This window comes from Pezoporus flaviventris, unplaced genomic scaffold, assembly GCF_033815535.1.
Source record: "Pezoporus flaviventris isolate CSIRO_AGI_PZ_B2104156 unplaced genomic scaffold, CSIRO_AGI_Pfla_v1 ptg000006l, whole genome shotgun sequence".
In the NCBI taxonomy this organism is placed as follows: Eukaryota; Metazoa; Chordata; class Aves; order Psittaciformes; family Psittacidae; genus Pezoporus; species Pezoporus flaviventris.
Window position 1 is genome coordinate 15,695,617 of NW_026892554.1, and position 27,985 is coordinate 15,723,601.

The 27,985-nt window shown below is 38.2% G+C and overlaps 1 protein-coding gene across 5 annotated transcripts in view; it reads right to left on the minus strand.

The window, feature by feature from the left end:
- THSD4 (thrombospondin type 1 domain containing 4) overlaps positions 1-27,985 on the minus strand; it is a 317,127-nt gene that overhangs the window by 155,643 nt on the left and 133,499 nt on the right. For all 5 annotated transcript variants that reach the window (XR_009742235.1, XM_061447099.1, XM_061447101.1 and 2 more), the window contains one exon: positions 4,867-5,003. Coding sequence is in view for 4 of the 5 variants with exons in the window: in XM_061447099.1 (XP_061303083.1) it covers positions 4,867-5,003 (137 nt within the window). In the remaining variant the exon portion in view is untranslated. The remainder of the gene's footprint in view (positions 1-4,866; positions 5,004-27,985) is intronic.

Consider the following 27,985-nt stretch of genomic DNA (forward strand, 5'->3'; position numbering starts at 1 on the left):
GCCGATGGAAATTTAGCATGCTTGGCTATGCTTCCTATAGCTGACTTAAGTTACCTCCTATGAAGATTTTAAGGATTTCAGCACATGATACAATTTTCTTTTTTTAAAGGCAAGAAAAAAAAAAATATCTCTACTGCCAGTTACTTTGCTACTGAGTTCCTTCCAGTGTACATTTTTAAACTGCACAGACATTCTCAATTAACTTCAGAACTGGAAGATGAAAATAAACTACAATGCCAGAGAAAAATTTTATATAAAAATGAGGAGACAGTTAAAATAATAGTTTCAGGTACCTTTAAAAGATATTTACAGTCCCCACACAAATGAAGTTTTATGTGAACGTCAAATAATTGTAAAGTGCGCCACTGTGTGGTAACTAACCGCTCCCCAAAATCAATTTGCTTCACAGCTCACAAAACTTTTTTCTGCCTCCAAAACTACAGTGAATCAGTGCTCACACTTGACAAAATACTGGGAAAGACCTCTTCTAGAGGAAGTGTTTTAGATACATGCAAAAACACACCTGCAACATACTTCCCTACAGGTACTTCGTAAACTATAATGAAGGCCAAAATTAAGAGCATTCTTCTCTCATACGTCATATATTAAAAACTGCTTAATATCCTACTTGCATTTATCTTCTAAATTGAAAAGCTAGTGAGCAGGATCATCCCATTGGCTCCAGGAGAAATATAAGGACACATTGATTTAAAATAAGCAGGAAAACCACTGCAAAACAAGGACACACTAAGGCGCATTTCTGGCTAAACAGCAAGTTGAAGAAGCCCCATTCACAGGCATTCTTTAACTTAACAGTACTGTGAAAATTTAGTTAGGAGAGGGGTAGCAAATGTATTAAAACAAACAATACATACTCAATAACACTGAAACATTTTCAAGGCATATATATTAGTAATAATAACATAAAGAATTTGAATAAAGAAAGTGGAACGCCATAGTGGAACGTCAATGAAAAAGTTCATTCGCATTCTAAACATCAGAAATAGTTCAAATGTGCAGAAAAACAATTTTGCACAGAAATAATAAAACTGATTATCATTGGTATACTTCTTGATTCTGCACAGACAGAATGTCACCCAGTTCTTCCTGTTTTGCCTAGTTTCATTTTAGAATTATTTAATTGCTTTCAAAAGGAGTTGTTTCATTAGAATTCAGAGTCTACACCCTGAAAGTAAGGAAATTGTTACTAGGATGCTATTTAGAGGTACTCAGAAGTATGTTGTTCTGAACTTCCAGCATGGCACTGCAATAGCCACAACAATCAGGCTTTAAGAAGAACTTTTGTACAGCCTACTGTTTTTAAAATCTCTCTTATGCCATTGTTTATCTTTGCTGATAAGATTAAACAATGATCTAGCTTTAAAAAGCTATTCTATCTAACACTGGTTAATGATTCAGAAAGGAGAGAATGAATTAAATATTCTGGTTTTGACTTTAAAACAACTTTTCTTTAATGTATTTTCAGTGTTAAGAGTGACTGCATTTTATATATTGAGAACTTCATGTTACTTGTGGTTGCTTTAGAAAATGTTTTAATGATTAAAGAGAAGTGAGTAATACCTTATTTCATATATGTTTAATTTTTATTTTAGATGAAGGTAAGCCTGTATTTATTACATTCTTTACCGTGTTTCAAAATTATTTTTATAATTCTTATTATAGCAACACTTTTCATCTTTTGTTTCTAAGAATAAGGTAAGATGAAAATACCAACTAGAAACAATGGTCCTGGGAAAAAAAGAGATCTTTTTTTTTCACGCAAGGATGTTATTGTTTTGGTAATGCACCAAAAAGTCCAACAGAGGGTGACAGAGACCATAAATTCGATAGACTCTTTATCTCTTTAAAAAGTAAAAACAACATGCAGTTAAGGAAGAGCACCTGCTTCAAAGATTTGAATACGCTCCATTACTTGAGAAACATTTTGTTAACTGTAAATTCTGACAAGTTTTCAGAAAAATATTCTCTTAAGCATCTGACACAACAAACTATTTGATTCTCTAATTATTATATCCTTCAGCTACATCTGTGTTCACTCTACAGTGTATAACATAACTGTTGAGTAAAATTATTTATTTTTAATACTTCTGCTGTCTAAGCAAGTGGGATGCAAAGTCTCAAGAGTCCAAAGAGATGGGCAATATATGCAACTTACTCATTTGTGTATCAGATTTATTCATCAGAGCACATGATATTTTATATATGGAGAAGATGTAATTTTGTTCCAACAGAAGAATCTAACCTGAAATATAAAATACTTTTAAGAAGAAGAATGAAGCATATCTCATCTGGCATAACATTACCAACTTCCCTCAAATGCAAACATGCTATTGACTACTGAGAAGTATATTTTCACCAAAAATGTAACACTGACTTTCTAATCTTGAACCATAGAAATTACTGAAATAAGAACAACCGAGTCAGTAATGACTGTTCTCCAAAGCACAATGAAGCTGTAATACTGTATTTTCCTTTAGTTTGACATGTGTATCTCCAAATACTTCCTTGAACACTAACTCAAAACATCGAAACCAAAAGTCAAATGTGGTTTAGTCCCACACAAAATCTCAGTGTAACTATTACAGTGTCAAACAGGTCAAGCCTCTTTCAGCTGCCATCCACCTCACAATTTTACTAAGTTTACAAGTAATGAATTAGGAGTAATTTGCTACAGACCAAAAGAACTAACAACAAGAAGCTGGAAAATGTCTGAATTTGGTGCCTCTTCAAAAGAGGAATAAAACCCTTTTAATATTTATATATGTGCCTCCCACAGCCTCCAACATTCACCTTTCTGCACAAGTACAGTTAATACTACTGCATGAAAGGACTCTGCCAACTTCCCCAACTTCTCCCAGCTCTTATTTTACCCTGCTGTAGCAAGAACCACTAGAAAGTGCACAAAGTAAGAACTGCCTTTACCTGCTTAATATTGGCTTTCTCATCATAACTTACTGCTTATAAAGCACAGAGCACCAGTACAGAACTGGTTCTATTTAACTCTTTAAGAATAGACTACATCACTTCACTGAGCATTACACAAGTATCACTGAAGAACAGTTTAAACAGACATCAAGATTTTTATTTTTAGGTCTATTTTCAACACCTTAATGGGAAAGCGGAAAAAACAGTGAAAAAAAAAACACACCCACTACAGCCTATGAATCCCTTTAGAGAAGCTATGGGAGGATCTTACTGCTGTCTACATCTAATGGGATGGCAACACGAGCAGATGGAATCAAATTCTCAGAGACGTGCAGTGCTAGGTTGAGAGATTCAGGGCAGAAGCTGCAATACAGGGAATTTCAGCCAAATACGAGATAAAAAAAAAAAATCAACCATAATGTTGCTCAAACACTGGAATGGGTTCAAAATTCAGCCTGGAAAAGGCTATATTTATCTGATATGGTAAGCTCTGTTCCAAGCAGGGTATTGAAAAACACAACCTTCCCAAGTACCTTACAACCTGAGTTATTCTACAGTTCTATGCATCCTAAGTTACACATTCACAGTAAGGATTTGCAACATGTTGTTTGTTAATACACAGCTTTAGGAAGTGGCATTCTATGCAGGGAATGGGCAATTTTCAGAATTCAAAACACTTTTCTACTAGGCTGCTGAACACTGCCTTTCCCTTCCATCCCAGGCCTCCAATACAAACACATTAGTATACACTTCTGTAATTGCACAGTATTGGCAAAATACAACAGCTAGAATAGTGAATCTGTTCTTCAGTTTTCTGAGTTATAGATCAGAATTGTAATTAAAACAAATTTCTGGCCCTTTCTGAATAGGTCTGAGGTCAAGGAAAGCCTTAAAATCAACTACAAAGCACAACAAAAATCAACTAAAACATATCCACAAACAAAAATCAAAGCTATGGCTTTGCTTATGCTAAGAAATACAGAACAAAACCACATATGTCATTGTCCAGATGTGCACAAGTAAGAGGAACCTGGACGTGCAGAGGAAAAGGCAGTATTTGCAAGTGATTCCCTTTGGCAAACCAAATATTTAAACTGAACTTGACCTTTCACTTTTGAGTTCATGGGTCACATCTGACCCACTTCTGTTTCTTTTGCCAAAATATATGGGAAACATTGTCCAAGCACAAAATGACCTTGCTAGGAATTTATTTATTTCACTAACCTTACTTGCAAGATTACAAACTTTTTTTTCCTAAACACTGTTAACATTTTGTTGCAGAAAGCAGAGTATTTATTCAGTATAGAGTGAATCTACACAGGAGATTGAAAAATGTCGCCACAGTTGCTCCTTCTGAACCCTTGAAAAGTAACCATTCACTAGAGTATTTTCTAAGAGAACATCACTGCTGGGTAAATGGACAGCCAGTAAGACCTGTTCCTTCAAAATGGCAAACGTGGACCAATCAGAAAAGCTGTAGTAGCACCAGCTAAAAATCGATTAAAATAAACACATAACTAAATAAACCATTATTTTGCAGACTGAAAAAAAACCTGTCTCCATTCTGAAGTTTAATCAAAGAAATATATTTCTCTCTTACTTAAGTTTCTAATCTTTTTATTCTGATTCTTTCCTAGAATCTCTTCCACAGAAAGCCAAATATGTAGAAAAAGCTCACTGGAAGTCACCTTGTGGCCAGAACAACTTCCATAGCTTGTTCACAGTAGACAGAAACATGAATTGAGAAATAAAACCTGTAATAATAAAAGTTAACATTTTTCACATCTACTTAAATGAAAAAGAAAAAAGAGAGTAACATTCAAGACACCATATCACAGGTATAGTGGTATCAACCTCTTACAGAAATTACATGTGGCATAGACAGTACACAGGCAGACTTGCCAGAGATAGTAGCCTTACCTTGCACTGCCCTGCCACGCAGATTGAAGTTCCATTCTGGTCACAGGGTGTCCCATCGATCACCTTTTCAGCTTGTCTCACATAGAATCGGTAGCCTACTGCACGGCAATTCAGCTCACACTTCTGACTTCCCTTCACTGTGGAAAGAGACAGAAATCCCCATTACAAAGCAGCAGCAATAGTTTTAAAAAGAAAAGGCCCAATAAACTAAAACTAGGGATTGGGAGGAAGAAACAAATAGGCAAACTGAATGCAATGTGAATGACTAAATCAGAATCAATGGTGATTAGGAAACCAACTCCAAGATCAGCATTCCAATACACCCCATGGAAATTTTAACAGTATCTCAGTTTTTAATGACAGATATTTTCCTAAATGTCCAAGAGTGTTTTTAGTCCCATAAAAATTATGGCAAATTCATTCTTCTTAAAGCATAACAACATGTTACGACATTTCATAACACCTAAGTAGCAGCAAAATTACACTGTAATCAGAAACATGCGGATAATTGGGCTCACATACAGTCCCTGGTCAGTTCACATAAAATAAGCATACTAACATTTAGCATTAAGAAACACATAAAACAAGCTAGATGCAAATGTTTAAAAATTCCATTATTTCCTCTTCATTTCTACAGATTACACTTTGGTAGCTATTCCTTAGTTCAAGAGAAAATCAAGAAAATAACATCTCTCATGATCTCTGTAGACATGCAAGAACCAGACAGGAAATCAGTCCACTGATTTCTGGGTGAGAATAACACAGAAGACAAAAACCACTCTCCATTAAAAAAATCTGTTACTTAAACAGATACAGCCTAATGCTTTACACTTAAGCTATCAAGTTTGTTAACACACACCTGTAGTCCTTCTATTTCAAATCATCTGTCATGTTGAAATTGCACACAATTCATTTCCCCTATTTGCCAACTGAAATAACAGTACCTTGAGTTTCTTTCCAATCCAGAGTAGCACTGTTACACAGTGAGAGTGAGGTACAAACAGAATTCCTTTTTCTTTTGACAATACATTCCTGGCTGCCATAATTAAAAACTCAAATTCCCCTGAGCTCACCAAGCTTCAGTTCATACCTTATAATGTAAATGAAACCACTTAACCTTTCAAAGATGTTATATACCTTCGCTAGCCACTAAAATATGGTATTCCCAGGATTTTCTACTGGAGTATATTTCTGAATGTTCAGCTAAGACATAAAAAATAGCCAAAACAAATAAATGCAATTATTTCAAATACATATTTAACATTTACTTTCTGTAGGAGTATCAAACTTTTCAGCTCAAATTCAGTCACATCCTGTGCAGACACAGGATTAGTGCAGATCTCCAGCACTGCTGAATTTTGGATCTTAGATTTCCTTTTATGCAGCTATTTAATGCCACTTGTACACATCATCTACTGTGTCTGGAAATCTTTTGATAAAACCCTCAAAACCTCTACTAATTTTAAGTGAAGTCAAAGATCTATTTTCTTAGTTCCCTTTTTGCAGAGAATATGCACACCATGCTCAACTAGGTATTTTTTCCATTAGCTACTTCTTTAAGACAGATTAACTGCTTTATCATTCCAAAGGTATTTCTCACAGGTTCAATCTCCAAGTATAAGTTAGTTTTAATGATAAGCTGAGAATTTTTCTTAGCAGCTTAGTCAGTTAACACATAACTATTTCAGAATTATCAAATAAATACAATTCAGTTTCAGTGATTCATTATAACTGAAAACAACTTGTCCTTTACTGTGTCTGAAGTATCCTATTTTTACAATCTGCAACACTAGCTATCAAGCAGCACCTCTGCAGCATACATTTACTTATCTTCCCATTCCCTAAAATCAAGCCAAACTAGCCATTTTGGGCTTCTGAAATGTCCTTATCTTCTATGTTGATTCCCTTTAGTTCTAAGTATCCTGAAGCCCCACATTCCTGTACTCTTCCTAGTATCTCACGTTTGGCTTTGATCCTTTAAAATATTTATTCTGGAAATTCTCCGTTTGCCATGCAGATCCCAACTGAAGTTCTGTGCTACTCATAAAGTTGAAGAAATACTATTTCTGCTGAAGCATATTATTCTTTCATGGACCTACCTCTTCCTTTATTTCTGATTTGATAGGGAAGCCTACTGCATTGCTAATGCAGCTTATTAACAACCACAAGCAGGCTAAGCTTACTTGCTCTGTTAAATATGATCCCTATTTCATAACTTCTGCTTTTGTTCTTTCTTATTAGGAACTGTTCCTGCTCATACAAAGAGCACTGGCTTTAACCAGTACCCCAGAAAAAAAAAAAAAAGCTTAAATAAATAAAAACTTTAACATTGTATACTAGAATAAAAGTTCATACTAGTATCTCGCACTCTGCCCTTTGATATTCTGCTTCTTCTGATGAGCAACTATATAAGGCACTGTCTTGGTTAGTAATATAAAAATTACTATTCCCTAAAGACAATGTTCCCAGACATCTGAAAAAAAAAAACCTTTCACCTAAGAAGAGAAAAATCTGCTAACTGAATTGCCCCTATTGAATAAGAGGCATTTCCCATTACAGTTTTATGTAAGCACTGTGTATTTACTATGCATAAATTACGGCAGAAAAACACATTTTAGAATTCCCTTGTAAAACAAGATACCACACTAGTAAAAGCACTCTACTGCTTATTAACCTCAGATGTATCTTGACACCCACCCTTACCCAGTATTTTGCCACAACTCTTGATGTTTTATGGCTTAAGCTGTAGGTCAAGCTACACTATTGGCTTGGCAAGTAGACATAAAACGTCAATTAAACAATGAGCTGTGAGGAGATTGATTCCACACAAACAACATTTTGGTACTATGTCATCTGATCCCAGACTTTACAAAAGGATCCATCTGACCTCAGGGAACAGAGTAAGGCTTCTAGGTGAAGACCTTCCAAACTATCTTGCAGCAAGAGACATTTCTACTCAAAAGTGGGCTCTTTTTAAGTGTGACACAGTTACTAAGACAGTTCACTATACAGGTTCTGTATTACATGTCCTCCTAATGTATTTGCTTTTCATTCTCACACCTTAGCACAACTATGTCTTTGTGGAAATTCTCACCTTACCCTACCTTATTAAATGGCAAACTTGGGTGAAATTTAATACTACCACCCAGGTTCTGCCAGACATATTCATTACTGGTCTAACTTAAGGAGGTGCCCTCTGTTAAATAACCCTGGTAACATGTAATATTTTTCATTTTACAGTCTGAAAAAAATATCTAAATAAAAAAAATCATTACATTTCTTATAATGTCCTCGTCAAAGTAGCCTTAAGTACCTCAGGGATATCCAGGGCTTGCCTAAACTGCATGACTTGGGTTTTTCCTCAATCCTGTATTGAAATTTACTTATGAGGAACCCAGGCAGCACAGTTCTACCACACCCCCACTTCACCAGTGAGGGTACCAAATCCTCATGTTTAATTGCAAATTGCACCTCTTCTGCACCACAGAGCAGATACTGCAGCAAAAAAAAAAAAAATCTACCATAAAGCAATCCTTTTACATGTCCTACCAAGACAAAAAAGTCCTGCAGATGGCCACTAATTCTGAAATCATAACTCTTCCAGACAAACAAAAACTTAAAGACTGTCACTACCAGCAGTAACACCACTAAGTACAAAAACCAACCTGCTTTCCACTAATTTGTTCTATTCATTGATGTATTACAATTCACACGCAGAATATATTTTGCATTAAATGTGTACTGACAAATACATGTAAAAGTAGAAAAAGAAGAAACATGATTTTCTGAAGTGCTATCTATTAAGTTCACAAAGTAAGCCATGGTCAAAATGAATGCAAGAGTGGAGGAGCAGGGACAATCCACACATCAATGTAGAGCTGATATTCTCTTTAGAGTGACCTAATTAATCAAACTTAAATCACAATTAAATAAACACATTTCACTTCCTCTAAACGGTCTATTTAAATGCAGATTTCAGTGCAGTACATGTTTCATTAGAAAAACTCAACTGTGCAACCCACCCAACCTTTTTTATAAGATAAAAATAAAAGGGATTTAGATGTTACCACATTACAGCCAGTGACTGGATTTTAAACTAGGTTTCAGCAGCATTTTAGGCTAACGCCTCTTCACTAACCTGACTGAGTCAGCAGCACACCTCCTGGAAGCACAAAAAGCATGGGAAAAACTGTCCTCCCTCAGGGTTCACAAGATAACACTCAAAGAACAATCCTAAACGCCTTTTAATCTCACAACTAGGAAAACACAGGTTTGTGGCAGCCCATGCCGTGCTCCCGACACAAGGCACTGCCACCCTGATGATGCAGCACCACCGGCCTGACGGGCCCGGCGCCGCAGACAGGCTCCAGCAGCACCAGAGCACCCCAGGGCAAGAGAGCGAGCCCTAAATACGGTCACTTGGGCACAGACCAAAACGCATCAAGCTGCTGATGGAGACAGCTCCTGGATGAGGCACCGAAGCTCAGGGACGGTGAAGGAGGACCCGCCGCAGCTGAGCTCTCTCCTGCCGGGCTCGCCGCGGGTCCAGCCGCAGCCGAGCAGCTCGCGCCTCTCCACAGGGCCGCTCCCGCCCGCGAGGGAGCTCGCGCTCGGGTCCCCGCTCCCGCCTCACGGCCGCGCTCTGGAAAGTTCTGCCTCGCGGGGGCCAAGGAGGGCGAGCTCCGCGGAACGCCACGGGGCGCTGGAAGTGACCCTGCACGGTGCTCCCCCGCCCGGCACAGCCGCGCACCTGTGCGAGAGCTCTGCCCTCCACAGAGGGCGAGATGCTGGCCCTCACTGGTGTCATTGAAGCGTCAGAAATCCACGTCCTCAGGAACTACCCAGCCCATCTCCAAACACTGAGCACTTTTAAAAAAGGCATTCCCATTTCGGAAACGTTCCTACTTGCAGAACCTTTTTACCTGCTTGCGTTTCATTCAGAGGGAATATTTCCAAATGTTAAACCTTTACTCAAAGGAAGTTCTTGAGCCAAATCAAGCACATTGCTCCTTACGCCGTGCTCAGAGGCACTTGGCAGCAACCTCCCAAGACCATGGCCTGCAGCAGGTCCCTTGGTGCTGGTCACAGCTGACACAACCCCTAACAGCAGGAGGAAGAGGCACGGGTTCCACCTCCCACCACTTCAGAGCCCAGGTTTCCCTCCCTCCACTCAGTTCCTTTCCTCTCCTGATCTTGGGTCTTCCCTCTGCAGAAGGCCTAAAAGGAATTCCCCTCCCTGAAGAGCTCCAGACCTGAGCAGGGGGTCCTTCTGGACTTCACGTCAGCTATTCCCTTCCTTCACCTTCCTCTTCCAGTGTATTCTGCCATCTCCATCGACCTCTAGCCCAGGGAAGTGCAGTGAAGAGGAAAACAGAACAGTGGAATCGCAGGTGAAGCTGGTGGTAGAACAGCTCAGCAGTGAGCTTGAGGAGATGCAGTGAACAGCCAGCAGGCAGCTTGCCAACGCACAGAATTTCATTCTAATGATATTCTTAGGAAAAAATGTCACAAGAAAGAGCATTCCAACTGCAATACATTTGCTAAATAATGTATTCAGCTGTTCAAAGGGGAACCAAAAATAGCCACAGAACCAGAAAACAAAAAAACACGTCAGGAAATAATGCGCAAATCAAAACAAAATGCAACTGATCAGTAAACTACTGACATTGCACACAACCATACACTTACTGCCCTTACAAAATGTAGTTAAGTTCCTACTTTCAGCTCCTGAGATCGCAAGCTTCTTGGAGCACATACTGTGTCTTTCTGCATGCACATTGAACCTCCTGCCACAGACAATGCTAGCTGTAGCACTGAATCAACAAAGAAATTTCAATTTCCCCATGCCGTGAGGTAGGAACTGGAATGTACAAACTCTCCTTGATGGTTACTCAGTCCAAATCGTAATTTAATGTGAGATCCAGAATCCCTGTTGTTATCTATGTGGCTGCTCTAGTCTCTGCAGAACATTACAGAATGCTTTTAACATTTGTCAGTTTTTGTAAGTTTGCCTAAACATCTAAAAATAGTTAATAACAAGCTCTGTAATTTGAGAAACATGCCTTGAGGGTGCCCATAGAGAAGTGGCATGCACACTCTTGGCAAGCAAATACCACATTCATGCTAATACCACATTATGGGATTAAGTGAATTTAAATTAGGCTTCATTCTGTATGCACACTGCCTTGTAAAGTCAAATTCAGTGTTTCTCCATTACTAGCCAAGATACACTCATCTACGATGTGTCAGAAACAATTGTTCCAGGAAAAAGTCGTCTCCATATAGCTCAGTTATTTTCATGGCCTAGCTTGCCATGGACTGTAATTCAGTATTTGTTCATGATAAAACCTACGAATCTGCTTTAAGGAAGTGTAATGGGGCATAGCAGACGCTGGAAAAACTTTCAAGAGATGTGCTAATGTGTATCCACGTAACATCTACTTCAGTTAAAGCTTATCAAGGCTGTAGAATTTCAGCAATAGACTTGCAGGTTACTGACATTCTTGGTTATCTCATAGAAGCCAACAGGACGGAGGAGGAAAGATGGTTTTGGTGAGGAGTTCGGCAAGTCTCAAGCTTCTGTATCCACTATAGTTGTTAGTAAAAGTATAGTAAGTCTATAAACTGATGCCATCTAAATAAAGTAGTGGCCTCTTCCAATCAGGAGATGTAATAAGTACTGCATTCACTAAGGCAGAACTTATAGTTTTGTGAAACCAAAGTTTGTTTACGTGTTTATTTTCATATAGGAAGTGCTTCGGACAAGTGTACATACAGGAAAATGAAGACAGGTCCAGTACACTACTAGCAGAAGCCTATTCTTTTGCATACTGCTGTGGCTGCGAGCTGACAGCTACACTGCAGACTTAAGAGTGATACACTGTGCCAGACACAGACCTAAATGTGACAATTCAGTGCTAAAAAGTATCGACAGTGATCACCTGTGGAGCCGGGTGTGCACGGTAAGTGCTGGTGTAGTACTAAATACAGGCAACTTTGTTTATGCAGCTTCATAAACAAGGAAGGAAAATGCGTAGGGAAATGAAAAATACCACATTCCCTACAAAGCTTTCAAGAAAACAAAACTACTTTATTTAAGGTTTCACTGTTTAGGATAATAGAATGTGTTGGCTCAGTTATTAATACCAGACCATTAGTTCAAGCTTTGAAATTTAGCAAGGGAGGCTATCAGGTTCATCACGAAAAACTGATCCTGAATCAGGTTGGTTTTCTACTGATGGACAGTAACAAGGTTTTGAAGGGGCCAGGCACAATAAAGCTTTTTACAGCAGTTACCTTTTGCCAGATTTCTAAGTAACAATATGCAAACATTTTCCAGGAAATAATTATCATGTAACTACATTGGTCTTTCCAGCAGAAATACTAATGTGGTGTGATGTTTTACTTGAGTCTCTTTTGAAACTTTGTCCTTATTAGGCTTGGGAACATCTCTTGACAATAACCAGAAAGAGTTATGTTTATTTTTTTACTTTGCCCCTTTCAGTTTTCTTAACTTCTTATAAACTTTTAGTATTTTGGCTCATATTATCCCCCCCCCCCCCCCCAAAAAAAAAACACAACAAAAAACCATTTTCCATTCTTCACTCCAGTGAATAAGGAACACTTCCTTTTTTGTTTTGTTGACATTTATTACTTCATGTTCATTACTTCATAGATACTTAAAATATTTTCTGCCCTGGGGTTCAGATGGTGCTGCTTTGATTACAGCTTTTACAGGCATTGGTGAAATCCTACAAACATGATTACAGAGACATAATTAAATAAAGCATCTATAAACAATTGTGCCTGCTTCAAATCCCTGCATATTGCAAGGTAGACAGTCTTTCCCAATTGAGGGTATTTCTGTATCCTCTGATCACTGTGGAAGTCTAGTCAAAACCCCTTTGGGAAACCACAACATAACTCTCAATTCCTTGCCTTTGCTGTTTCTTTGTTAATAATGATTTTCTTCAACTGCTGCTCAAAACTGAGTTTTTCATTTGAAGTTTAAATAAATGCATATACATTTGTCTACAAAATCTTCAAGATATCTTCACCCATAACAATTTAAACTATAGATGTCAATGTGCTATTGGCTTCAGTTCAGTAAAGCACTTAATCAGGTGGTTTATATGAGTACCTGAATACTGCTGGCTTCAGTAGAATTGCCACAACTTATATGTTTAATAGCAGCTCAAGGCCAGTACCCCTTTAAATCCACCAATCCATTTCCTAAACATGCCTGTTTTCACATCAGCCTTTCCTTTGTTAGGCAGCCAGAATGCAGGCTGCCATTTGTCAGTCGCTGAAGACACTGGCCGCTGGATGTCTCCGCTGCTCTATGCGAACACAGATTAAAGGTCTTTGTCAGAGAGAAGAAGTTTTTTAAAAGGCACTTATGTGTATTTACAAGCCATCACTCACAGTTTGCATACAGCGCTCAGCAGCCGCACTGACTTGCAATCTGGCACTTCGAGCAGCCAGGAGATGGCAGTTTCATTCAAGCCATCACTCACACTTTGCATGAAGTGCACAACAGCCACACTGACTTGCGCTTTCTGGCCCTCGCAACAGCCAGGAGATAGCAGTTTCGTGTAACTTCACTTCTGCTGAAGCTTTGAGTAACAGCTCCCAGTAGGTGCGATCATAATTATGAAAATGTTGCTAGGTAAGTACAAGAAAACAAAGAACAGTTTCTTAAGTTCAAAACTTTTTGCTTCCCCTTAAATCCAGCAACAGCTAAAATTTTATCGGTAAAACCCTCATTAATATGATGGGTGAAGAAGAGTCCAAAATATCAAACACAGGTGATTCTAATGGGTAGGGAAGTTTTCTCCTCACCCTTTTATTCTTTTGCTCCAATAACTGGCTAATTTCATGTAAATTGGATGAAATCAATCACTTACAAACTGTATGCCTTGACATTCCCAAGAAACAGTTTGAAAAACACAGGTTATTAGGATTTCATAAAAGATGGCTTCTCTTGCAGGGATATTATAAAGAATCTATTAAAAATAAAAATATTCAGGGAACATATTATTAAAGCCAAAACTATAGAAAAAAAATAACAAATCCATATGATCTCATCCTCCAGCTTTTTTTTTTTTTTTTAATTCTGGCACTAATCAGAGAAGAAAACCTGCTACATGCAGTGCAATTTCTCATCTGGAAAATACCATCATGTTCTCCATCCCATGAAGTGCTGACCACTTCCTGAGGGAGGCTGAGAGCTATCACTCCCAACTGCTATTAGCTTGGGGTGTTCTGAAAGAGCTTGAAACTGCTTTCTGTCTGTCTTAAAAATCTAAAAGAGCTACGTATTTCTGTTTGACTCTTAAAATTTAACTGGCCTCTGAAATTTCAGCTTGCATTCACATCTGTATCTTGAAATATGATTCTATCTCCATCAGCAGACTAATAGCCAACAATAATGTAAAGTTGTTGTATAAAATCAATGCTTTGGCAACAGTAATTAATATACCACCAAATCCTGCCTTCAAACTTTGCACAGAGTGCATGGCCATTTTTATTCAAATCAATTCTACTGAAGAAGGAGTTCATGTCACACTTCAGAATAATAAATGCCAAAGGTAGATGGGAAGAAAGGAGATTCAAGTTCGGGCTTGTGAAACCCCCAGCAAGATTCCAGACAAAAGCTTTCTTTCAGTCACCTCTTAAGGGAGTATGTTTATGCTCAGAAAGTTAAATGCCTTAGAAGTCTCTATCTTATTAAAAAATGAACTCAGTATTTGAACACTAAAGATTCCCAAAGTAATGCTTTTCATTAAAAAAACATTAATGTAATATACAGATATCTAGTATTTAATAAAACTAACAAGGATCCACAAAAAGTCTTAGCTCATGTTTGTGTACCATTGGAGTTTTCATGTAAACTAATGGCATGCTTTCACATATGTAAGTTACTCCTCACTCAAGTGCATCCTAAACATCCTTTGTCATGAAGATTAAAAATTACCAAGCAACCAAATGTGACAGCAGTAGGAGGAGGGAACACAATGCTGCTGTTTCTTGCTATCAAGCTCCTGTACAGAGCGAGACAGCTTTTCAATTCCTTTTGTTGCATGACCGGCAACAAATTTTTCTTAAACCAAACTTGCTCTGAAAAGTACAGCTTGCATTGGGGTCACAATACTTCCTGAAGTTATGCTTCTATGAGCTGAGGGGAGGAAGAAATCTAACATTTTATCGTTAAAAAATAGAAGTGTAACATCATTTCTTACAGGAAATGATGACACAGTATATTTTTTAAATCTTTGTATAATCATCTTTCATTTTACTTTAATTATATGACTCAGACAATAATAATAATCAATAATAATAATACACTATTTTTATTTATATATTAGTTTCTTTAAACAGACTGAATTTGCCAAGACTTCCCAGACAAATAATTTTTAATCATAATAAAGCATAATAATCTTTATCATTCCTGCCTCTTTATCCATGCTTTCTCCAGAAAAAGTGACTCTGGAACACATCTTTTTTCCACAAATCCAGATCATGAACTGATTAACAGATTGCAAATCATTTCATATCTCTCTGGCTGATAACCTTGTCATTTAGTTTTCTGTGCTGACATGAACATGGCAGCTTTGATGAATACAAACTTAAAATCCACTACCTGTGGCTGTATAAACTAAATGAACACACAGCGGATTTATGGAATCTGCAAATAAGCCACTTTTTAAAAATCACAATTATTACAAGTTTGCTTTATTAATCATTATACTTTTCTTCAGAAGCAAGCTGTAGATAAAATAAGGTTTTGTGAAAAGCTCCGGCACCTAGACAAGAGAGTCGTTACTGAGAAAGGATGGTATGTGGATTCTTTAATGGTATGCATCTGTCTGTGCCAATGAAATCAAGGTCTAAAGGGAAAAACACAGAAGGAGGTTCAAGGGTGAGGGGGAGAGCTGGTGTGCAGACCCAGTAAATCAACCTGATCTGATAGTCTCAGTTTCAGAATCTATGAAAAAGCACTCATATTATTTTGGTTCTCTGTGATGCCCAGTTACATTGATGCTAAGCTACAGATACCACAGAGTCCTGAACCAAACATGCAGTAGATGTATTGCTATTATACCATCACCTGTGTGTAAATTAATGCAAATATAAGTATATCTTACATTCAGCTGAGCTATTTTCCTGCTGCCAGCAGGCAAGGTCTGAGATTCCTATTTTCACAGCTAAGGAGAGAAGCTGTAACTTGGGCTACATATGAAAGCTTTGTAACTAAAAGAAAGCACCTACTTTTTATACACAGGATCCTTAGCATGTGTACATATAAATGGACAAAGCCAGAGAGGAAACTAAACCTCTTTTTTAAAGGGCTTGTAACTGAAGATTCTTTGTTCTGGGACACCACCAAGAAATTACAACCTGAGGAGCCACTGGAGAAAGAACAAAATCAGAAACGAAGTCAGCCCCATACTGAGCCCCATACTGACTGTCACTGCCCCTTAGGAAATATTTGTCACTAATGGTCTGACAGAGCATTATAGAGTTAAGGACTGACTTAAGTAAATTACTATTATGGGGTGATGAATGCTTCTGAAATACTAGAAGAGGCTTGTACTTATTTAAATATTAATATAGCTCTTATTGGGTCTAAAACGTCCTGAGTGTACTTTTACGGCCTCCTGCCACAGTGCTTTAATAGGCAAATAAATTCTTAAGGAGTAGTTAAAACATTCTGTGCTTATATTTACATACTCAAAGATATTTATTTCCTACATTCTCATAAACATTAGTTAAAAAAAAGCATGTTCTTTAGAACAATGTTTTCACTAGGATGCCAGTGACCTGAAGCTCAGTCAGTTAACTTGAAAGCTGCTTTTCTTCTGGTAAAGTATGAAACATTTAGTGTTTGGAGATTTGGGTTCATATTACATGTATTTTTAGATGGGTTTTATAGAAAAGGCTATAGTGATCACTGCGGAGACTCAGGATTTCTTAGTAACTTTGCTTCTGATCTCTTAGGTTTTTAAAGTTTTCATGTTCTAATGACCCCTACAGAAAACTGAAAGGTACTGACTCAGTGAACTTGGATCTGACAAAAATCTGACTGGAAGGCACTGGGGAGCTAGTTATTGCTCCTTGGTGATGGGAGCTGGTCTCCACTAGCTCTGCCCCTAGCACTACTAGCCCCTGTGCTCTTAGCCATTGGACTTCGGAGTAACAAAGATTAAGTTCTCTCCTCACCTCCTGTATTTCTCTCAGCTAAGGGAAAATTACAGCGTCTGACAAAATACTATTTTCATGTTGAGAGTTTTGCCCCACAAAACCAGGATCTATCTCACTCATTTGTGGCATTACCTAAATCCCATGCCTCCTGGCACAGCACTAGGGTGCCCAGAACTGGGCTGTGAGGCTTGTTTCTGAGGAAGGCTGCAGCCACCACTGCAGGGAAGCTGCATACCAGAGTGCTTTCCCATTTGATGTGCCTTTCTACCTGCTATTTTGCTGGATTATCATTACATGCAATAAACAGAACTAGATACTCTGAACAAAGTATGTGGCAACTTTCTTCTTTCATCCCCCATATTCTCCTTGAGAATTTGCTTTTTTGAAACAGATGGAAAGAGCTGATAATGTAGGTTTTGCCCTCAGACCTTCAAGGGGTCACACAACAGGCCATGCTGCCTGCATATAAACCTGGGGTGCCTAGAGAAGGAAGGCCTGATGCACTCACCCCCAGGCACTTGCAGAAATTACTGAAGCAATCTCAGAGCAGTTGTTATCTTTGAGGATTATGGAGGGTGTGTCAGATGCCAGAAAACTAGAAATAAACCAATAGTTTCTGAGCTGTAAAATGCAGAACAAGGAGGAGCTGAAAAAATGCCTAACAAGTCAACTCAGTTTCATTTCCTGGAAAAGCTCCACAAGAATTCAAACCCACTGTTCATAAACACCCATAAAATAATCAAGGCAGCAGTAGCAATCAGTATAGATTTGTCAAGATAAAAACCTTGTCAAACCCATTTAATTTCCTTCTACAAACAGGCTCTGTGTGCAGAAGTGGTGGTTGCAATTTTGCTTGTTTTTTCTAAGGTGTTGGACAATTCTTCAAGCTAGGAAAATATTGTCTACAAGAAATTGCTATAGGAGATGTGCCAAATTGGTTCGAAGACTGTACTCAAGCAGTTCACTGGCTAGGTTGTGATATCTATTGAGTGAGAATCTGCAAGATCTTTCCTAAGTACTGTTCCAATTTATGTTTTTATGCATGAGGTAGATGATGGGATAGAGAGATTATATTCACAGGTAACATCAAGCTGGGAAAGGCAGCAAGAATATGGAGGGAAGGATTACAGAAAAATACTAACACTTGGGGAAGGGTCTGAAAAGGTGGGATGCAATGTCATAGGGATCGGTGCAATGTCCTTCATTTGTAACAGAACAACCACCTGCACAAACACAGCCTGAGTAACTAATGCGGAAGTAGTAATTACACACAGAATCTGGAGCAGTGACAGTGGATCTCATTTAACATGAGACATCAAAGAGGTGAAGTTAACAAAACATAACTATTGTGCAAGTAGGTATAAAACAGAAGGTAGTCTGCAAATCGCATCAGTAACTCTCACATTCAGCTGGAGCACTGCATCCACTTCTGGACACAGGTACATGTGAAAACCATGCACAGGAGACAGTGCTCTAGAAACACGATCAAAGAGGGAGATTCGAATCATGGTACCACTTTGAAAATAACAAAGGGGATGCCAGTATCTCAGAGAGATAATGTACAGAAGGGTATAAAAGTGTTCCTATGTGCACTGTGGACTGGACAGGAGACAGTGGGCCAAAGTTGCAGTATGGAAGATTTATGTTATAATATTATACTTCACAGAAAAATTTCAACTGGAAGGATTAATTAAGCACCATTTCATTATAGAGACTGCAGAATCTCCACCACTGGAGACTGGCACTACTATAAACTGAATGAAGTCCCTGTACTCTTTTAAAGGGTTCAGTTTCCTAACCTAGAGTCTCACAGAGCACACAAGCCTTCCTGCATTTACTGACTGACTACTTCCTTCTTCCACAGACCCTAATTATGATACAGCAATAGCTTTCATTCAAAATATTTTTCCTATCATACAGTAAACTTTGAGATGATGTTGTTTACCATTAAGGAAATTGTTACCATTAATACAAGCAGTCCACACCAGTTTCTGCATGAATAAACCTCACACTGTGTCCTCTCCCCAAAGACATGCAAATATGCAAGCACAGTCCTAGATACATATATGTTCAGAGTTCGAATTGAGAAGGAAGGAAGACTTTCTTGCACCTGGCTGGACTCTGTCCCAGAGCATCGCACCAAGGAGTATTAGCCCTCAATTGTTAAAGTATTTCTGATGGGTCAGGGTTTGGCTCTTGAAGGCAGTAAATTGTGAAATTTCAGAGTCTTGCAAATGCTACCACTAGCAGAAAGTGTAATTAAAGTACAGAGATTCCTGTCACCAAAACTGTGTATGGAAAGCATTTTCACTTGATCAGTGTAAAGCTGTAAGTCTAACAGAGTAGGAGCAATGTAAGCACTAACACTTAAAAATCCTTCTAAAAATATTACCACCATTATGCCAAAAACAACCCATACAGTAAATGCAGCAACGAATGCCCAGATAACATCAAACACATATATCTGGGTTTCAGGCTGTTGATTTAAAGGTTGCTATAAATAATTTCCTTAGTTTATATGAAAATTAGACTTAATGAAATATGTTGCAACTAATTCAAAGCATCTGACATACTCTGAAAACCTTTGTTTCTATCGACCTCAGATTCAACCCTTGAGCCATCTCAGTATCCGTGTCTTAATAGGATGCTGGTGGTCAAGCCATGGATCTCTAATAATGAAAAATATCAGCATGAGCATCTGGTAGTTAAGTGCATCCTTCAAAACCAGCAAATCCTTCTCTTGAATGATAACATAATTGTTACCATCATAAAGAGCAATACAGGGCATGTTTGCTTAAAGCTTCACTTTTTAGTTTTCATATCACGGTAGCCAACAGCTACTTCTCTGTGAAAGTACCAGAACCATTGTGAAGATCTGAACCAGGAAAGCTTCTCACTTTTGTGAAATGTAATTTTAAGGCATTAAAGCCACAATTTATAATCAGCTTACAAGGAATGCGTGAGGCAGATTAGCCTATTGCTTGGCGTCCATGCAGCCGGGCTACTAGACACAAATCAACACAGAATTTTAGTGGAGATGTGGGACATTGCAAAAATGGTTCCAAGCCCTCAAGAAAGTTAAGTTAATAAACCGTGTCTAGGCTAGTTACATTCAGTCTTCCCGCAGCAATTAGGGGGGAGAGGGAATGAATGTGGAAATGTGCAAGTCATTTTTTAATGTCTGTATCAATTAATGTTTGTTACTGGAGCATAGAAAGAAGGGCACACCTTTAAGGGTAGCTCCCTTAAAATTTGCTAAAGCTGTTCTCCCCACCCCTACTGAAGTTGGAGTCAATGCAACATAGAAACGCAGGAAATCTTACTAGCTTGGCAGTAAGACTGCAGCCAAATAATGCAAGCTATACACTAATATTATATAAAAATAGACAGCAAGCACAGTTTGTGATTTAGGGTTCACCTGGTGCAGACCTTACGAAGGAAGAAACCATTTGTGCTGAAATAGCAGAGGTAGCTTTACTAAGTGTAAAGAATCTGAGGGGGAAAGAAGGAGAAACTTCAGCAAAACAGCGTAGTGAAAAATACTGAATCACACTCACAGACTTTAACTTACATCCTTTTAGTAAAACAGCAGCTATACAAAAGCTGCAGTTAACAATTACCCATTTTCAATTGAGACCTTTCTGTATTGACTCAGACACTTTAAAACCATATATATATATATATATACACAAGCTTTTCACCCTCCCCCTTCCTGCTCAAAATAAGCTGGTTAATTGCTTTAAGCAGCCTACTCAATGTGATGTGCAAACCACAGTCAGTAATCAAGGATTTTGGGGAAAAGAAATCCAGTGCCTCTCCTCACAATTAACACAAGAAGGTTTTGCACTGTTACTCAATACCCAGACTAATAAAAGCAATTAAATATCCATACTCAATCCATACTCTTTTTTATTTGGTTTTCTCCTAAATTCTAAAATACTTTGCCATGAAAAAGGAGCGTAGACATGAACTGGTGCTACCCTACGACTGCAAGGGAACAGCAGGATTGTATCTAGTGCAATGACTATGTCTTCAAAGGAAAATAGGAAAGTCAGAGGGAAAACACAGCAGCTCTCAAGTTGCATTAGCTGCCACCCTTCTGGAATTGATAATTACTGGACGAGAGATAGTGCCAAGCAAATGACCTATTCAGGTGTATTCCAAGATGGAGATTATTGATGAAATAGTATTTTGAATTTTGCAGCTCTCTAAAACATTGGTGAGCTTCTGTTACAATATACCCAAGGACAGCGACCCTAGCAAGTACTTGTGCTAGATAAACCTTACATACGCTGATACCAACTGTACCAAAGTTTATTGCCTGTATATTGACCAGCTTAGACAGAACACAAATGTAGAACAAAATCATATATTAAATTAATAGCATACTCTTGAGAAATCTAGTGAAGATGCAAGAGAATTCAAAACATATGGAGGCATTTTCCTTGACTACACTCTATATTAAATAGGAAGATGTATTAGTTACAACTGGGAATTACTGTAGACAGCTATCTGCCATAGACATGCTGCAAGATATTTAACATTAGAACATTTATAGTGCAGATGCCCGATCCAGAAATGCGCACTGCCCTGAGTCGCACAGATGCATCAGGAAAACTGTTTTGGTTCCCTCGTTATGAAAGATGGCCCTTATCCCAACTAGAACACCATCTAAGCTTTAAGTTATAGCATAAGTAAATAATGTAGAGTAGCACAGCTTGTTATATAGGATAGTTAAAGAGTAATACACAGCCGTGGTGCTCTAGGAGTTATTTCTTACACCAGACCAGTTCTCTAACACTGGGTTTTGTCTAGATTTCAGTTCCTGCACACTACATATAAAGCACAGAAGACTCATACCTAGGCTGTCTCTCCATTTCCAAAAATAAATAGACTTCAGAGTAACAAGCTAATTGACAGAAGTTGAGACCAAATATGTCAGTTTTGAAAGAGATTATGAGAATGTAGATGGAAGGACCTATAGACTGACTTACCTGTATAAACTCCAGGAAAAAAAAACCACAACAGAACTAGCAGAACATCAGATGCAAATGTGTATACATTTAACTACATTTTACAATACATATAGTCATTTAAGCCGGTTGATCTTCTAAATATTTTCCATCATTTTCCATCTCTCTTGAATCTCCAGTCAGCATGTGCTTGGTCAGATTATTTTATGGATGCAAGGTATCTCTTTCCATTTGCAAACATCTCTAAGTACGAGGCCACAATTCCACTCTGCTACAGCAAATACAGACTTGCAGAAAGTTCCCACAGAATCTCTGTAACAATCAATAGACAATAAGGATGGCTCATGGGAATGAGACGTGAATGAAATGTATTTCCACTGAGCTAAGCATGTTAGAAGATAACTGGAGTCAGAAAATAATTTTTGAACTAATATTTTATTTCCACTGAAAGACAATCACTTCCATTTTGGTAGTGATTGTGGACAGGGTGATGATGGCACTGAACATGTGGTTTGGCACAATGTAGCAGTACTACAAACAGGAAGAAGCATGGCTGCTGATTCAGTGTGCTTAGTTTAGATTCAACTAGCTAACAGCAAAGAGGAGCAAGTAATAGTATTTTTCTTTTGTATTTTCACTGAAAGCAGCTGAGATTATTTCAGAGTAATTTCCAAAACACTTACAACACTGGTAAGATAGAACTCTTTCTCCTTCGTGTTTAGATTCATTTATAGTTGTAAGAGTTAAATTAATTATGAAATTTAAGTTTCTCCTTTAATGGTATCAACAATGATGGATAAGAATGGAATAAATAGCATTTTAGGCAGGATGCTTTGTATTAGACCCTGCCATAGCTAAGATTTGCTTTATTGCATTGGACAAAATAGTAACCAGCCATGTTCTATAAATTACAAACCAGAAAATGAGGATAAATCTTCCCTTCTCACAGATTTACTCCTATAATTGCCAAGGTATTCACATAGTACTGTTGACGAGAGCTAAACAAGTACCCAGACAGGTTGAATCTTCTGCTCCCTAACACTGGGTAGCATCATAGCTGACATGATATCAATATGATCAAAGCAGACTTATGTTCAGAGTGAAATGGCATTCAGACTGAGAAAGCATAATAAAATTGGCATCTGGGTCTTCAAAACAGCTTTTAAAGGCAAGAATTCCTGAGAAGAAGCGCTGCACACAAATCTTCACCTTCACGCAGAAGACACGGCGTCAATTCTATCTGCAGCTGTTTTAGGCAGGAATATTATTGCGAGTATAATCTGACCGCATTTTAAACTGGATTTTATCCAGTGTTCCTACAATACCCCAAGGAGACTTGATCCACTGGTGACTTGTAAACTGATTTTCATAGAACAGATTCAACATTTTTCAAATATCTTCTTTAATTTCCCAGTGACTAATGTACACTGTTTCCAGCAAGATGTTTTATTCTAGTAAAGAAAACCAAAGCTTTTAATTTAGGAAGTTCCCCTTCTTCCTGCATATGCTGCATCTTCTCTCTCTTCCCAGCTCCCCCCGCAAATGAAAACAGAACTCAAGTCACAGAAGAGCTAAACGTGTCAGCCCAGCTAACCATAATGACTTTCCATCTTGCCAAATGCAGACTTATGCAGCAGAAGTTGCAGTCCCCAGACAACAGGACCTTCGACATTTTCAACTTAAACTTTCCAACTTAGCTATTATCACTTGGAAAAAGTTCCATTTTTTATTTTAAAATGAGGACGCTGCAAAGATGCAAGAGAAATGACTGCAAATATTTTTGTAGGTAACTACCACTGATTTTAACAGGAGCTGCTCAACCTCCACTGTCGTGGATAATCGTCTGAGAAAACTTGTATACGTACATGAAAACAAACATACTGGTTTTGACTTACCCACACACTTAAAATATTTAAATATTGCTTAGCTGAAGCAGTAACTAATGAATGTGTACAAAGTGCAGTATGTCTTCATGATTCATTTTGCTTAGGTTTTCCCTGTGCTCCTACTCTAGAACTGGAATCCAGTCCCTATGTATAGCCTTGCATGGTCAAAAAGACTATGTGTTGCCAAGACACTTCATCTAGCCACCACCCTCCATAAAGAGGTCCCTCGTTTATGCTTCAAAGCCCTAATTTAAACCCTCTTGCTTCCTATACAGATTTGATGCAAAAGAGAACACAGTTGGGCAGAGCCATCTCATTCTCTGAGCAACAGGAAAGGAAAAGACAAACCATGGGTCACTCACCCCACCCCATTCCCCAAAGTGAGTAGCAGTAGCCAAAGGAACTCTGTAATTCCAGTTTCTGCCAGCCAGGATACTGACTAAATAACTAAGTAAATGCTGCAGCATGATCTTATTGAAAACCCTCCAAATTTCAGTACAGCAACAATCTCTTAATATTGTCTGAACACAAACCAGAGATTGAATGTTCTGCAATAAAATTTGTCAGTGACGCTAACAAAAATATTAAATTTCGGCAATATGCTGACTTTTTAGAAATGGACATCTGTTTATATTTAGGTGCTTCATGTGACTATGTTCAACAACAATGAAAGAATGAGGGCATTCCTTCCCCTAAATCCCTCCAAATCTGATGGGCTCTTAATCAGCAAGCTGATTAAATTGAGAAATTAGCACTGAAGGAAATCAAATCATGCAGTCCTTGTTCAGGGGAAACACTCCTACTGAAATTAAAGGGATCAACCTGAAGTTCAAGTAATTCAAATCATCTGACATGAGTAAGGATTGCTGGATTTGGCACAGGATGAGTAAGGAATCCTAGACTGTCCCTCAATGCCTCTCCATCTTTGTCTTCTGAAACTTATCTCGTCCCAGGGCTTCAACAACTACATTATGTTGTATCACGATCTTGAAGCATGTAAAAGCAGAACCTTGCTAGAGTTGAGAAAGTCTGGTCTCACATCTGAATTACAGAAAATTGAAACCACAGGGATGAAAATGCTAAAGTACCTATCTGCTGTGATCCACTCTACCCACCCCAGCAAGAAGTATCACACCACTGAAGTGGTTGCCATTCAAATCTCCATCCTTAGTGCTGCCACACTACCGGCATGCCAGCTAGAGCAGCTGTGCAACACTTGTCTTCTGTAGGAAATGTCTGTTGAAGTTCAGCCCAGCCTGCTTTCAGTGAGCCCTACACCAAAGGCAGCTGTAGTTTTCTAGTAGGATTTATGCACTCCAGCCACCAAAACCAGCAGTCCTGTTGCCAAGGTTTTAGGGAGTTCCTTGCCAATCATCCGAACATTCACAGCTGGCCAAGAAAACTAGAAAGCCTCAACCTTGAGATGCTGGGTTGTCACTGCTGTGACCCATTTTGGTGAGTGACTGAATATTTTTGTTCTAATGGGAAATTTTGAAGAAGTATTTGATGCCATTAGAAACAGAGAGAGCAAGTTTCCCAGCACAGTTTCAGTTCGCATACAAGACTGCAAAGAGTGCTTGAACTAGGAAATGAGGAAGAGACGAGGACAACAGACACAGAGCATTAGGTCTGCCTGGGAGCAACTGAGAAGTGTAAACATTGCCTGTCATTCCCATTAAGAAACTGGTATTTGCTTATTTATAGCTACTGATCTCTTATGTCTCACATAGATATTTTTGTGAAGACAGAAGATTTTCATAATACTCGAAATATACATTAAAATTCTATGTTTTCACAATGAACAATAAAACAATTCTTGACAACAAACTGAATTCATACAGACAATTTAGTCAGCATTACTCAAATTACTTCTGGAAATAACTGAGATTTTCATGCACTGCAAATTTCAGGAAATTGAGAAAAATCACAGTGTGATCAGGATTTTTTTGTTCTTGTGTTATGCAAGTATTAATCTGAGCTATTGACACTGAAGATTTGAAGTGTTTGAGCAAAGGTTAAGAAGCTGGTTCCACACTTTTAAAGCATGAGATGTGAGTAAATTAGAATACAGCTCATAATGAGATTATCTTAAGGACCTTTCCAACCCTAACTACTCTACTCTATTCTATTCTATATATAGTACGTCAGAGGATAAAAAGGAACCTATGATGATGCTAAACTGTAGGTACTTTTACTATTATTGCTTTCCTAGATTGCCATTTGCCCAAGCTATATATAAGCAAACTCCACAGAAATCTGTTTATACAATACCCCTCTTTAAAACCATCTTTTCGTACAGAAGTGAAAAGGCAAACAAAACTGGTTTCCTTCATTATAAACGTGCAAAGTATACACATTTCCAGGAAACTAAGTAATGCCCACTAACATGCTTTCACAAAAGCGCTAGATTTCATTTTACTGCCACTTAGGTAGTAACATCAACACTTTAATAATCTTGTTTTCAGAGATTTATGTAAAATGATCCACCACATTTTGCTGCTGGCTGGCAGACACTATAAAAGTTAAGCATTCAGACGCACACAAACAAACAACAAGCTCTCCCATTCTGTATAGGACCACAGCCTCATACAATTCCCCTCTCCAGATGTACCATTCTGAGTATCACAGAACATAATCTTTCACCATCACATGAAAAAGGGTAGAATAGCAAATTTCCCATCAACAGTCAGGAGCTAACCTACAGAGCTTTAAAACATACCATATCTTTAAGATATCTGCTATTGAAGAAATTACACTGTAATTGTAGGACCAACATTAATAACACTGAACAGTTTGTTTTTACATGGTAGGATGCCCAAGCTGTGTCACAGCTTTCATAATGCTGCCGTAATACACAAATAATTGTAAGCATACGCAGTGGATTTCACAGGCAAGACACCTGCAAAATCTCAAAACTTAGTTTATGTAAAATGTATGAGCAGAAAAAGCAGACAATCAACAACATACACTTACGTGGGATCTAGCATCTGCTCAACTTACAGGCTGAATGTTTAAACTAGGTTTGGTGAGAATCACAGATCAATTCTGGAGATTAGTTTGAAATCATCTCATGTTAGTTAAGTCTTAGTTTTTGCACCTTTTGCTGCTCCCATTGATATCGGTACATGATTCTCATTCGTGGTGAAGTAATTTTCAGAGGTTTCCTTCATACCACCTTCTCTTTAGCCACTTGTGGGAATTAGTATCAGGAGATGGGATCATCTTAGTGTGGTTGCACTGCCAAAGCCAATGAACTGTGTGGTCACACTTTACTAAAGAAGAGCTGACAAAAAAGCCTTACAACAGTCCAAAGACTGTGATTTTTTCATGGCTGTTTAATGTAGACTAAAATGGTCCTTTGGAAAGTGAATAAGGCAATTACCTGAGGAGAACATCTTCTATAAAAATATGGGAAACTCCAGCCACCAGCCATTATATATCAGCAAATACAAAAAAAAAAAAAAAGAAGGTGACATTACTTCAGGATTGTGGTTGTGATGCTTATTTCTTCCCTAAGCCTCAGAAAGGTAATTTTAAGTTTAAAACATTAGCAACAGTGCTACTGGCTCTGATGATCAGCGTTGATGGATTTGATATTTGGCAGAGCCTGTCTACTTTCTTAGATTTCGATTTTGGACACTTAAGCTGCGGGACAGCCCTCTTCCAATAATAAGCTGAGGTGGGCATGCTTAGCCAATGCATAACCATTGGAAAAGCCATAAACCAAGCAAATGAGATGACAGCAAGGCTTACTGCCTTCACTTAGCTTTCGTTGCTTCCTTCTCGGAAGTGCTGACTGAGACTGTTTGAAGGCAAATTACGTGAGGGCACTGCACTTTTCAGATGTCAACAACCAATAAGTAGGATCAGACTATGCCATTTTTATGCAAGTCGTGACTCCTATTATTGCTTTTACTAAAGGTCAGAAAGTGTGTAGATCAAACAAATATATATTTCCAGTCAGTCAGCCAGCCAGCAAGCCTACATGCATTTTGAGCCATTTGATGATACAGGAGTTCTGTGTTTTTTATGCTAACCTGTAGACCTCACATCTGG